This window comes from Penaeus vannamei, chromosome 3 (assembly GCF_042767895.1).
Source record: "Penaeus vannamei isolate JL-2024 chromosome 3, ASM4276789v1, whole genome shotgun sequence".
NCBI classification, from domain to species: domain Eukaryota; kingdom Metazoa; phylum Arthropoda; class Malacostraca; order Decapoda; family Penaeidae; genus Penaeus; species Penaeus vannamei.
Genome location: NC_091551.1, coordinates 50,859,207 through 50,871,706, shown reverse-complemented (window position 1 = coordinate 50,871,706; position 12,500 = coordinate 50,859,207). Strand labels below are relative to the sequence as shown.

The following is a 12,500-nucleotide window of genomic DNA, read 5'->3' as shown; positions in this document are numbered from 1 at the left end:
GGCAGTGGCGGGAACACTGGCAAGGCCGAGGATAAGGATGAGTTGACGGATGACATCACGGAAGGAACCAATCAAGATGACGTCACGGAAGCGCATTACGCAGCTGATGACGTCACGGAAGCGCATTACCCAACTGATGACGTCACGGGAGCCCAATATCCAGCAGATGACGTCACAGAAGCGCAATATCCAGCTGATGACGTCACGGAAGCGCATTATCCAAATGATGGCGTCACGGAATCTCATTATCCAGATGATGACATCACAGAAACGCAAAACCCAGATGATAACGTCACAGATGCATATAACGCAGATGAGGACGTCACGGAATCGTATAACCCAGATAATGACGTCACGAAAACGCAAAACCCAGTTGATGACGTCACGGAAGAAGGCTGGACGGAAGATACCTTAACTATAGATCACACGGAGAGTTCAGACCAATTCGATGACGTAACGGATGAACCCAGCCAATCAGAATCCTCAACGGTGAGCTTCGATTCACCCGAAATGACTACTGAAACCTATGACGTCTTCACCGATAGCTATGACGTCATGGATGATGTCACCGAGAGCTCTTATCAGTACTATGACGTCACAGAGAGTCTGGACGCCACCACCTTATCTGCTGAAGTTTCTTTGACTGAAAATCCGACGGAGGAAGGAGAAAATGTCGATAAACAAGAGGAAGGAAGAGATGACAGTGAAGAGCAAAGTGAGAAAGAAGAAAATATGGAAGAACTGAAGATGATAGGAAAGGAAGTGGAAATAAAGGTGACGGGAGGCGAAGAGGACGATATAATAGAAGAAACCGAGAGAGAAGGAGACGAAGAGGCAGCGAAGGAAGGGACAGAAGCAGAGGAAGAGAGCGAAAAGGAAACAAAAACGAATAGCGAAGCGGAAGAACACGTGAAAGACCGACGAAGGGGCAAGGCCAAGAAGTGGTTGCCGCCGCGGTTCCAGCTGATAGACAACGAAACCGATGAAGAAGACGACTTAAAGAAGAAGAAGAAGAAGAGCCACCTGGACGAGGCGCTGAAGAAGAAGATGCACGACTCCCACGGGTTCCTGGTGGGTCGGCCGGACGTCGAAATGGAGGACGAGGTGGAGGACTTGAAGATCCTCGAGGCCGTTGTGACCAGCATGGCGGAGTGGGAGTTCAACCAGCTGCAGAAGAAGCTAAACGGGTGAGTCAAGGATTTTCTCTCTCTTTCTATATCTGTCTCTCTTTCTCTATCTGTTTTTCTCTCTCTCCTCTCTTTTTCTCTCTCCTCTCTTTTCTCTTTCTCTCTCTCTTTTCTCTCTCTCTCTCTCTCTCTCTCTCTTACTTATTCTGTTTTGCATTGTCTTTTAGATTGATTTTCTACATGTTGACGTGGGCATTATATCGTTTCATCGTTGTATTGCTTTCAATATACCTTATTTTAGTTTGTTTCACCTGTTGATGAAATGATTAGTTCATTAACTTCTCCAAACTTCACATGAAAATCCTTACCATCCCCGCCATTTTTCTTACGCCGATTCATTTACCCTTTTCATCCCTCCTGCAGGAAGCGCCGTGTGAAGAGGGACGAGGAAGTTGTGTGTTACAAGGACCTCGGCTGCTTCAGGGACGAGGGACCCTTCGACTACCTGGACATGCTTCCTTCACCGCCCGAGGAGGTGTGTTTTTGTTTACATCTTTTACCGGATGTGAAAATGGCGGCGCGCTCTGTATGCGGCTCGTTCACATACGGTCCCCGGATTTTTTTTCCTTTTATAGGGAAGAGTAGGGGGAGGGAATAAAGAACAATAAGAGGAAAGAGAAAAGATATATTACCCAATATTTCGATTTTCCTTTCCATCACTGTCCATTCACGTGTCTTTTTTTAAGCAAACATCATTATCCTTTAAAAAAATCGATTTTCCTTTCCATTACTGTCCATCCACTTATCTTTTTTTTTTATATAAAACCAAGATCATTATCCTTTAAAAAAACTCGATTAAACATTCCATCACTGTCCATCCACTTATCTTTTTTTATTAAACCAACGTCATTATCTTATTTTCAAAAAAATGATTTTCCTTTCCATCACTGTCCATCCACTTATTTTTTTTATTAAACCAACATCATTTTCCTTTAAAAATTTACGATTTTCCTTTCCATTACTGTTCATTCACTTATCGATTTTATTAAACAAAACATCATCATCCTTTAAGAAATTTCGATTTTCCTTTCCATCACTGTCCATCCATTTATCTTTTTTTATGAAACCAACATCATTATTCTTTTTAAAAAAATCGATTTTCCTTTCCATTACTCGATTCACTTATCCTTCTATCAAACCAATTGATCCTTTAAAAAACTCGATTTTCCTTTCCATCACTATCCATCCACCTACCCTTTTTATTAAACCACCACCATCCTTCAATCAACACTTCCATCAACCAACCATCACCCACACACCAACATCCCCCCCAAAAGCAGCAGCACCTCAACACCCAACGCCATTACCCCCTGCAGATCAACTCGCGATTCCTCCTGTACACACGCGAGCGCCCCGACAGAGAGAAGCTGATCACCTACCAGAACATCACCACTCTGATCGACTCGACTTTCAACGCGTCTCGACCCACCAAGATGCTCATCCACGGCTTCGGTTCCTCCTGCTACAGCGTGTGGATTCGAGAGATGAGGGTGGCGCTCCTCACCATGGTAAGCGGTTTGCGGAGAGGGAGAGGGAGAGGGAGGGTGGGGAGAAGGAGAGGGAGAGGGTGGGGAGAAGGAGAGGGAGAGGGAGGGTGGGGAGAAGGAGAGGGAGAGGGAGGGTGGGGAGAGGGAGAGGGAGGGTGGGGAGAGGGAGAGGGAGAGGGAGGGTGGGGAGAGGGAGAGGGAGGGTGGGGAGAGGGAGAGGAAGAGGGGGAGGTTGGGGAGAGGGAGGGTGGGGAGAGGGAGAGGGGATAGAGTGTGGGAGTAAAGGAGGAACAGGGGAAAGAAGGGAGAAAAATTAAAGTGGGGTTGAATGAGGGAGGTTGATTGGATAGGAGGATGGGGGAGAATAGAAAACGGAATAAGAAATAAAGGAGAAGGGGTGAGAAGGAGAGAGGAAAGAAAAGGGAAGGTGAAAGAGAAGGAGAGGGAAAAGAGAAGGGGAAGTTAAAGAGATGATGAAGAATAAGAGAATAGGAAGGAATAGAGAAGGGTAGGGAAAAAGGGAGAATGAGAGAGAGATAGAGAGAAATAAGAAAGGGGAAAAGAGAAAGACGATAAGGCAAAGAGAAAAAAAGGAATGATAACACGATTAATGGAATAGTCACATAATAAAAAAGTGAAAAAGAATATATATATATATATATATATATATATATATATATATATATATATATATATATATATATATATATATATATATATATATATATCAGGGGCAGTATTTCAGCTTTTTAACAAATTTTGAGAAAAATACTTATTCTAGGAGCATTTTAAAGCTACAACAGGACTTATATAGATGGCCCTTGGGGAAGGAGAGTGACAAACAGATTCCCCTGATATATATATATATATATATATATATATATATATATATATATATATATATATATATATATTAACTTGATATCTCACACCCACTAAAAAAATAAAATAATAAGAATATTTCAACCACATTTTATACTCACCATCCCTCTCAGCCACATTCTATACTCACCATCCCTCTTAACCACATTTTACACTCACCATCCCTCTTAACCACATTTTATACTCACCATCCCTCCCAAAACAGATGGACGTCAACATCATCTGCGTGAACTGGCAAAAGGGCGCCGAAGTCCCGAATTACGTGCGGGCGGCGAGCAACACGCGTCTTGTGGGTCGACAGGTAATGTGATGATCAACGCCATCTATTGACATGTTTTTAAAGTTCTGTCTGTTTGTTTGGTATGTTGAATAACATGATTGCTTCGTGGTGTTTGTGTATTTGTTTGTTTTTTGTTGATTGAATACGATGTAGGAATGGTCTCTCTGATAATTTTTGTGTAACTATTTTAAGGTATGGTAGATGTTGAAGGTATATAATATATTATGAATATAGAGAACTGTTTTTATGATTCAAACATTTAGACTTTTTTGTGGTATGACAAGTACAAACATAATAATTTATTTTTTATGGGAAAAAGTTGCATATTTCAAATGTATGGACCAGAAGATTAATACACTACATAATATTTTCTTTTTGTGTGAAATTATTATACTGATAAATAAAAAATACAGGATAAAACCTATCCAAAAACCATCGAAAAGGAACAAAACCCATACGATATATAAAGAGAAAGAACGATAGCAAAAAAAATATAAATACACACGGCAGCGGATCGGCTCACTGACTAAAACGTATCCTTAAAACCCTGCAGGTGGCGGTGCTGATTGAGACGATGAACGCTTATCTCAACACGACTCTGGACGACTTCCATCTCATTGGATTCTCTCTCGGGGCCCACGTCTCGGGTCACGCTGGGGCCAGGCTCAAGAATCTCTCCAGGATCTCAGGTCAGATGAGGTCATGTGCATTGTTAGGAATATCGAAAATGTCAAAAATTGTGGTTTGTAGAGTCTGAAGAATGTTTGTCTGATATTTGTTCATTTTTCTTTCTAACTTAAGTTGTATATATATTTTTTTTTGTGGAGTTTTACCCTCCAGGCTCTCTACTCGTGCTCCAACTTTGTCGCATAAACCCCATCTCTTAATATCAATAATCACTATTAGGATAATCATCTTTATCGATGTTGTTATAATCTTCATCGTTATCATTGTCATTATATTCATTATCGTTACCATTGTCATTGTATTCATTATCATTATCATTATTTTCATTATTATCATCATTGTTGTGAACTTTATCGTTATCATTGTCATTCTTATATTCATTATCATTATCATTATCCTTATTATATTTATTATAATTATCATCATTATTGTGATCGTTATCTTTATCATCGATCACTTCCCATCCTTCCTCACCTCGTATAGAAAAGGTATAAATGAGAATTAATGTCTTCACAATACAAACGATGTCAGGAATACAATACAAGAGATGTATTTTAGAGTTTAGAGTATATCTTCGTCAGTAATAAACTACAAGAGATGTATTTTACCGGTTTCGAGTATATCTTCGTCTGGAATCCATGTATATCTGACGAAGACATATTCGAAGCCAACTGAACACATCTGGATTGCGAAGATATTCATCCTCCCTCACACCCTTTTTTTTTTTACATTAATCACCCATTCACACCTTTTTTTTACATTAATCACCCACTCACACCCTTTTTTTTACATTAATCACCCACTCACACCTTTTTTTTTTTACATTAATCACCCACTCACACCCTTTTTTTACATTAATCACCACGACCCTGCGGTCCATCCTCCTCCTCCTCCACCTCCTAACCCCCCCCTCTCCCCCTCCTCCCACCCCGCAGGACTCGACCCCGCCGGCCCTCTCTTCGAGTCGTACTCCCCCTCCGTGCGCCTGGACTTCACTGACGCCAAGATGGTCGACGTCATCCACACCAACGCCGACTCGCTGCTGATGGGCGGGTTGGGCGCGTTCGAACCCATGGGCCACGTCGACTTCTATCCGAACGGCGGCCGCGTCCAGAAGGGCTGCGCCAATCTCTTCGTCGGGGGCGTGTCGGATATCCTGTGGCGTAAGGATTGGGAGGATTTTTGGTTTTGTTTTTTTGTTGGTCTTTTTAAAAAATTTGTTTGTTGTTATTGGTCTGTTTTATTTGTTTTTTATGTTTGTTCTGTTGTTATTGTCATTTTTTGTTTTTATTTTTGTTGATGTTCTTTTTTCTATCAAAATGTTCATCCTCTTCTGTTTCTCATAAAGTTCTATTTTTTCTATAGTTCAGTTTTTTATAGATACATTACATATAGAATCATCTTTTCTTATAGTTATATTACATTTAGAATCACATTCTTATAATTAAATCACATATAGAATCACCACCATTACTATTATTCCCCATTTCTTTCGACTTCCCCAAAATAGTACCTATGAACAATGCATAAAACACATAAACAAAACCATCCCCCTTGCCCCCCCCCTCCCCCCCTTGCAGCCACCGAGGGCGACGGGCGGTACCTGTGCAACCACCGACGGGGCTACAAGTACTACCTCGACTCCATAGCCCCCATCTGCAAGTTCCCGTCGTTTGTGTGCCGGGACTTCGAGAGCTTCGTGAGGGGCGACTGCTTCCCGTGCGAGAAATGCGGGAACATGGGCTACTTCGCGGACAAGGCGGAGGGGCGCGGGCAGCTGTACCTCGTGACGCGGGACACCGAGCCCTTCTGCGGTGAGTGAGGGGGGGGGGTTAGCGGGGAGGGGGAAAGGGAGAGGGAGGGGGAAGGAGGGAGGGAGGGGGAAGGAGGGAGGGGAGAGGGAGAGGGAGGGGGGTTTGGGGGGATGGGGGAGGGAGGAAGGGTTAGGGGGGGGAGAGGGAGAGGGAAGGGGAGTCAGAAGGAGAGGGAGGGGGGAAAGTAAGGGAAAGAGAGAGAGTGCGTGAGGGAGCAAGTCAGAGAGTGAGAGATATATTGATATATGTATATATATATGCTTGCACACACACACACACACACACACACACACACACACACACACACACACACACACACACACACACACACACATATATATATATATATATATATATATATATATATATATATATGATACACAAAAACAAAGAATATGGTCGATCATTTTGGTCTTTGCAATTTTCAAAAAGATGGAAAATAATGATTCTAATGGCTATATTTTTCACTGAACAATCATCAAAACATGACACCACCTCGAGTTGCTACTGATATAACCTCTCCCCATTCCTCGCACACGGGGGGGGGAGATTTAGAAACAAAAAAACAGACAGTATATCACAGCAAAGAATATCCATCATAACAAATGACATTGCAACGAAATCTAAAGTCTAAAATCTAAATCTTGCAGCGAACCAGTACAAGGTCACCGTCCGGCATTCTGGGGGACCGCCAGCTGACCCGGTCACCACTTACGGGAGAATTGATATCACTTTTATCGCCCCGGATGGAATTAATGAGACGCTGCAGCTCACGAGGTAATTTTTTTTTTTTTTTTTTGTGGTTTTTGTTTTGTGTGTGTTTTTTTGGTGTTTGTCGGTTTGGTTGTTGTTTTTTTGTTTGGTTTATTTTTTGTATATCGAGGTATTTTTTTGGTTTTTGTTTTAAATGATGATAATGATTATATGATTATTTTATCTTTTGTTTATTTTGTTTATTTATGTTTGCTTCCTAATGTTGATTCTAAAGATGTGATTTCTCGTTTTCTCCCCGTTTCTTCCCCCGCACGTCCTCTCAACTCTTTTATCTATGTTTTTTTCACTTAACTGTTTTTCTATTATTTTTTTCGCTTTTTCATCTCCTCCCACACATTATTTTTCTTTCTGTTTCTTCATTTTTCTACTCCCCATATTTCCTTTTTTTTCTTCCTCTCCCTTCCCACTCTCCCTCCTCATTACCCCTCTTCCTCCTTTCTCCTCCCTCCCTCCCATCCCCCCTCCCACCCTCCCCTCCCCTCCCACCCTCCCCATCCCTTCCTCTCCCCTCCTTCCCCCTCCCCCCCCCCCACCCTCCCTTCTCTCCCCTCCCTCCTCCTTCCCCTCCCTTCCCCCCCCCAACAGAAGCGAAGACGAGGCGATGGAGGCCGGGGGCAAGACCATGCGGATCCTCGTGCCCCACCCGGCCATCTCAGAGGTGACGGGCGTGCAGCTTCGGTACACGGCCTATAAGGGTTGGATCTACTCCGGTTTCTCCCGCTGGGCCATCGACCAGATCGTGCTCATGGACAGCTTCGGGAAGACGTGAGTGTCTGGGGGGAGATGGGGGGGGGGATAGGGAGGAGGGGAAGGATGGGGGGGAGGGGGGAAGGAGGAGAGAAAGGAGTGAGGGAGAGAAAGAGGGAGGGAGAAGGGAGGAGAGGCAGGGTGGAGGATCTACTCCGGTTTCTCCCGCTGGGCCATCGACCAGATCGTGCTCATGGACAGCTTCGGGAAGACGTGAGTGTCTGGGGGGAGATGGGATGGGATAGAGAGGAGGATAAAGAAGGGAGGAGGAAAAAGAGGGAGAAGGGTGGAGGTGGAAGGGGAGAAGGAAGGAGAAGGGTGGAGGGAGGGGGAGAAGGTGGGAGAAGGAGAGAGAAAGGAGGAGAGGCAGGGCGGAGGATCTACTCCGGCTCCTCCCGCGGGGCCATCGGCCAGGTCGGGCTCATGGACAGCTTCGGCATGCCGTGGGTACCTGGGCGACGATGGGCGGATAGAGAGGAGCATAACGAAGGGAGGAGGAAAAAGAGGGAAGGAGGGTGAAGGTGGAAGGGGAGAAGGAAGGAGGAGGATGGGGAGAGGAAGAAGGTGGGAGAAGGAGAGAGAAAGGAGGAGAGGCAGGATGGAGGATCTACTCCGGTTTCTCCCGCTGGGCCATCGACCAGATCGTGCTCATGGACAGCTTCGGGAAGACGTGAGTGTTTGGGGGAAGATGGGGGGATAGAGAGGAGGATAAAGAAGGGAGGAGGAAAAAGAGGGAGAAGGGTGGAGGGAGGGGGAGAAGGTGGGAGAAGGAGAGAGAAGGGAGGAGAGGCAGGGTGGAGGATCTACTCCGGGTTCTCCCGCTGGGCCATCGACCAGATCGTGCTCATGGACAGCTTCGGGAAGACGTGAGTGTCTGGGGGAAGATGGGATGGGATAGGGAGGGGGGAGGGATGGGATGAAGAGGAGGAGGAAGGATGGGGAGGGAGGAGGGAGGAGAGAGGAAGGGGAGGAGGTAGGGTGGAGGAAAAGGGAAGAGGAAGGGGAGAAGGAGGGAGGAAGGGAGGGTAGAAGGAGGAAGGAAAGGAAAGGAGGAGGAAGGGTAGAGGGAAGAAGATGGGGTGGAGGGAGGAGGGAAGGGTGAGGAAGGGGAGCAAGGAAAAGGAAGGAAGAGGAGAAGAAAAGGAGAGGAAAATGAAGAAGAGGAGGAGGGAGGGAGGATGTGGATAAAACCAGAAGAGGAAGAGGATAAAAAAAGGCCCAAAGCGGGGAGAGGGAATGAAAGAAAATAAATAAAAGCAAAAAGAATAGAAAGCCAAACAAAACAGTAAAGAACAAAAGACAGAAAGTGAAAAAAAATATTAAAAATGAAAAAAATAAAAAATAAAAAACAAACAAAAATAACACATACATTCTCCTTGTACCTCCTGCAGCCTCTCCTTCTGTAACCGAGGAACGACCTTAGTGTCCGAGAAGGTGATGCAGTTCAGCCTCCTGCCAGGGGAGTGTCCGGCGAGGGAGGTGCCCCACGGCCCGCCCATCACGCCCTGGCCCCTGGGAGACGCCAGGCCAGAACACGCGGCCGGCGGCGACGAGAAACACAAGGTGAATATTATTATTATTTTACAATTATTGTTATTATATTGAATATTAATGTTAATATTATTATTATTGATGTTATTATTATCATTATCATTATCTTTATCATTATCATTATCATCATCATCATTATGATTGTCATTATTGTCATTGTTGTTATTATTATTGTAATTATTCTTATCATTATCATTATCAAAAATATTATTGTTATTATTTTTATTTTGTTATTGTCATTGTTGTTATTGTTATTGTTATTATTATTATTCCTATTATGATTACTATTCGCCAAAGCGCTGACCTTGTCCCTACCATTGCAGGAGAGCGAGAACGAAGTCCGTCACGTCCCTGGGCTGAGACTGGCGGTGGCGCAGCGCGTGGAGCCTCGAAAGAACGTCACTCAGAACGTGTCTCAGGGAACGTTCAACCACACCCGCGTCGTCCCTGGCCCCGTCGACGCCTTCCCCAGCGTTCCTCTGGCACCTGACGGCGGCGAAGGACTCCTGTCGATCACCCTCGAGGTCCCCCCGAATTACCAGGAGATTCCACAGGGCCTTTACACGACTTCTCTGGCACACCAGCTCCAGAAGCCTCGTCAGCCCCAGCAGCCACGCCTGCCTCCTCGACTGGGCCCTCCCAGCGCCCTGGCCGACCACGTGAGGCTCGCGGGGCCGCCCGGCAGGAGGGTCACACTGCCACCCAAGGCCTCGGAGGACGTGGCGGTGAGCAGCGAGGACCCCGTCAGCGTGATCCCCGCTCCGGATCTGGCCAACAGACCCCACAACCTCACTAGCTTCATGCACCCCCCGCCTCCACTCTCTGGGGTCACGGGTAAGCCTCCTCTCCCCCAGGCCTCGAACCCCACCGCCGTGGCCGCGGCGGAGAAGAAGAAGAACAGTCAGAGCAAGTTCCAGGTGTTCGTGACTCTCCCGACGACTTCGGCGCAGAGTCTGTCGACGACCAGCGACCCCGAGCAAGTCTCTCAGACGGAGGCGATTGTCGACGTGACGACAGTGAGTGACAGTCCTCAGAGGGTCATCTTCACGACCGGAGGCACGCTCGGCAGCACCTTCTCGACGAGAGCGAGCAATCCTTTCCTTGCAACTTCAACTGAAATCGATCAGCTGATCACAGGTATTTCTCCAAGCCCTGCAACTGGCACGGAACCTCCTACCGGCGGTAGCAGCGTGGCTGGAACTGAGGCTTCGCACCTGATCACTCCTCCGGGAACCCTGGGCTCTGCATCCAAGAGTCCCTGGCCCGTATCCTCTACCTCGGGACCGATTCTGACGTCACCCACCTCTACAGACAAGCCCGAGAAGAACTTAGAGAAACCGCAGGTCATAGACGTGACGCAGCAATTTACCAAGCATATAGAAGGCATAAATGGCTTCCAGCAAGAGGGCTTCGGCTTCCATCCCCTGGACCGCTATCCTTCCGCCTTCCACACAGGCCCTGGCTTGGGCGAGGACATCCCTGGCCCCGTAGATTACAACAGCGTGATCGATGGAGAGATTCCGGTGAGGGAGCGCGCCCGCGCCCTCACCCTCGGCCCGCTCCCCGCCAGCGTCCTCAGCCGAGAGCAAAGCGTCGCCGAAGAGAAGCGCGACTGCCAGGACCCGTCCTGCCTGGATTCGGGCTCGGGTCAGGGGCGCCCCGGACCCTCCCAGAGCGCCCAGAACCGGGAGTCCGTTTCGTATGGCGCAGCCTACTCGTCCTCGCACCCGCGCCCTGTCTGGTCCAACCAGCCCCCCACCGGGGACTCTCCTCGGCGGACTTTCCCGTTGCCAGCTGATGCGCCCCCAAGACTCCCCTCGCCAGGCCACGGCGGCCCTCTCCGGGTGCCGCCCGTCCGGAGCCCGCCCATGGAGACGATCGTGGGACGGGGAAGAGCTCTGCAGCCTCTCCTGCTGCCACATCGCTCAGACCACGCCCACCAGGGCCAGCCGCAGCAGCGTCACCAAACGTCTCCACAGCAGCAGCAGCTCCACCGACAGCAGTTTTCAGGGCAGCAGCAGCAGCAACAGCATCGACCGCCAGCACAACAGCAGAGCCACGCGAGTCCGAGCCACGACCAGGACAACCAGCCGTCGCGGCAGCACCTGGTGTCGGTGTCCGCGGGCAACGTGACGCAAATCGGCCCCGAGATCTCGGAGAGGTCGCAGCACCCTGTCCCCGCCCCCGCGCCCTACTACGTGCAGATCCTCCCGCCGAGCTTCAGCCAGCTGCCGCACCTGGAGACCTTCTCGATACCACGAGAGCACAGAAAGTCCCAGCAGGAGTCCAGGAAGCGGGTGGGCGTGTCAGGGCGGTCGAACCGAGGGCGTAGCCTCTCCGGCATCGGCGTTCCACCTCCAGGAGGCCGTGCTGCTGTCTTCACACCCCTACTTCTGCAGCTGCAGGATGACCACCGAGGGAGGTACATCCCCCTTCGGCCGCTTCCTGACCCCCCTGTCCTAACATAAGCCAAATGACTTCCAAGTGATCACAATATTTCTCTATAGTTCTACATCCAATCCAATTGTCAGTCCTATTTTGATTCGTAATTAGACGACCTCCTGTCCAACACATGCCTACTGTGTACGCATGAACATGTGGTCGCAGAGGTTTTCCTTTGGTGTCGGCAAAACCACACCGCAGATGCCGCGACAAGAGGTTCACTGAAAGGCAAAATTTTCCCTCCAGTCTGATGCCCAAATGTCTTCTGATGATGTATCTTATACCTCTAATCAAAGTCACAAAGCATCTCCCGAACTCGGACCGTGCATTGTCAAAGAAACATTACCCCCTTTTACCCTCCACGAAATAAATCACACACAAAAACATTTCACACAAAAACCACGTCAGATCACTCACATTTCCCGCCCAGATCGCAGCCAATTCCATTTCATCTCTTCCTGAATAGTTGTTAAAAGCTGTACTGAATCTTATATATATACTTTTGATTTGAATTTCGCTGCTGGCCGGCGATATTTTCGTAAATATTTATAATTATAACTATCGAAGTATGTAGAGTTCGGCTAGAACAAGTAATTAGCTATTAGTGGCCAGTTCGAGTCTATTACAGGAAAGTTACTTTTATTTCAAA

General features: G+C 47.5%; 1 protein-coding gene across 2 annotated transcripts in view; it reads left to right on the top strand.

Annotated features, from left to right (window-relative positions):
• Nucleotides 1-12,500, top strand: part of LOC113800030 (uncharacterized) — a 134,723-nt gene that overhangs the window by 119,939 nt on the left and 2,284 nt on the right. For both annotated transcript variants that reach the window (XM_070114637.1, XM_070114644.1), the window contains exons 2-12: nucleotides 1-1,187; nucleotides 1,551-1,662; nucleotides 2,504-2,695; nucleotides 3,762-3,857; nucleotides 4,390-4,525; nucleotides 5,459-5,686; nucleotides 6,104-6,337; nucleotides 6,988-7,114; nucleotides 7,697-7,876; nucleotides 9,250-9,421; nucleotides 9,733-12,500. The exon at nucleotides 1-1,187 is cut by the window's left edge; the exon at nucleotides 9,733-12,500 is cut by the window's right edge and continues 2,284 nt beyond it. In XM_070114637.1, coding sequence (XP_069970738.1) covers nucleotides 1-1,187; nucleotides 1,551-1,662; nucleotides 2,504-2,695; nucleotides 3,762-3,857; nucleotides 4,390-4,525; nucleotides 5,459-5,686; nucleotides 6,104-6,337; nucleotides 6,988-7,114; nucleotides 7,697-7,876; nucleotides 9,250-9,421; nucleotides 9,733-11,877 — 4,809 coding nt within the window. In that variant the 3' untranslated portion in view covers nucleotides 11,878-12,500. The remainder of the gene's footprint in view (nucleotides 1,188-1,550; nucleotides 1,663-2,503; nucleotides 2,696-3,761; nucleotides 3,858-4,389; nucleotides 4,526-5,458; nucleotides 5,687-6,103; nucleotides 6,338-6,987; nucleotides 7,115-7,696; nucleotides 7,877-9,249; nucleotides 9,422-9,732) is intronic.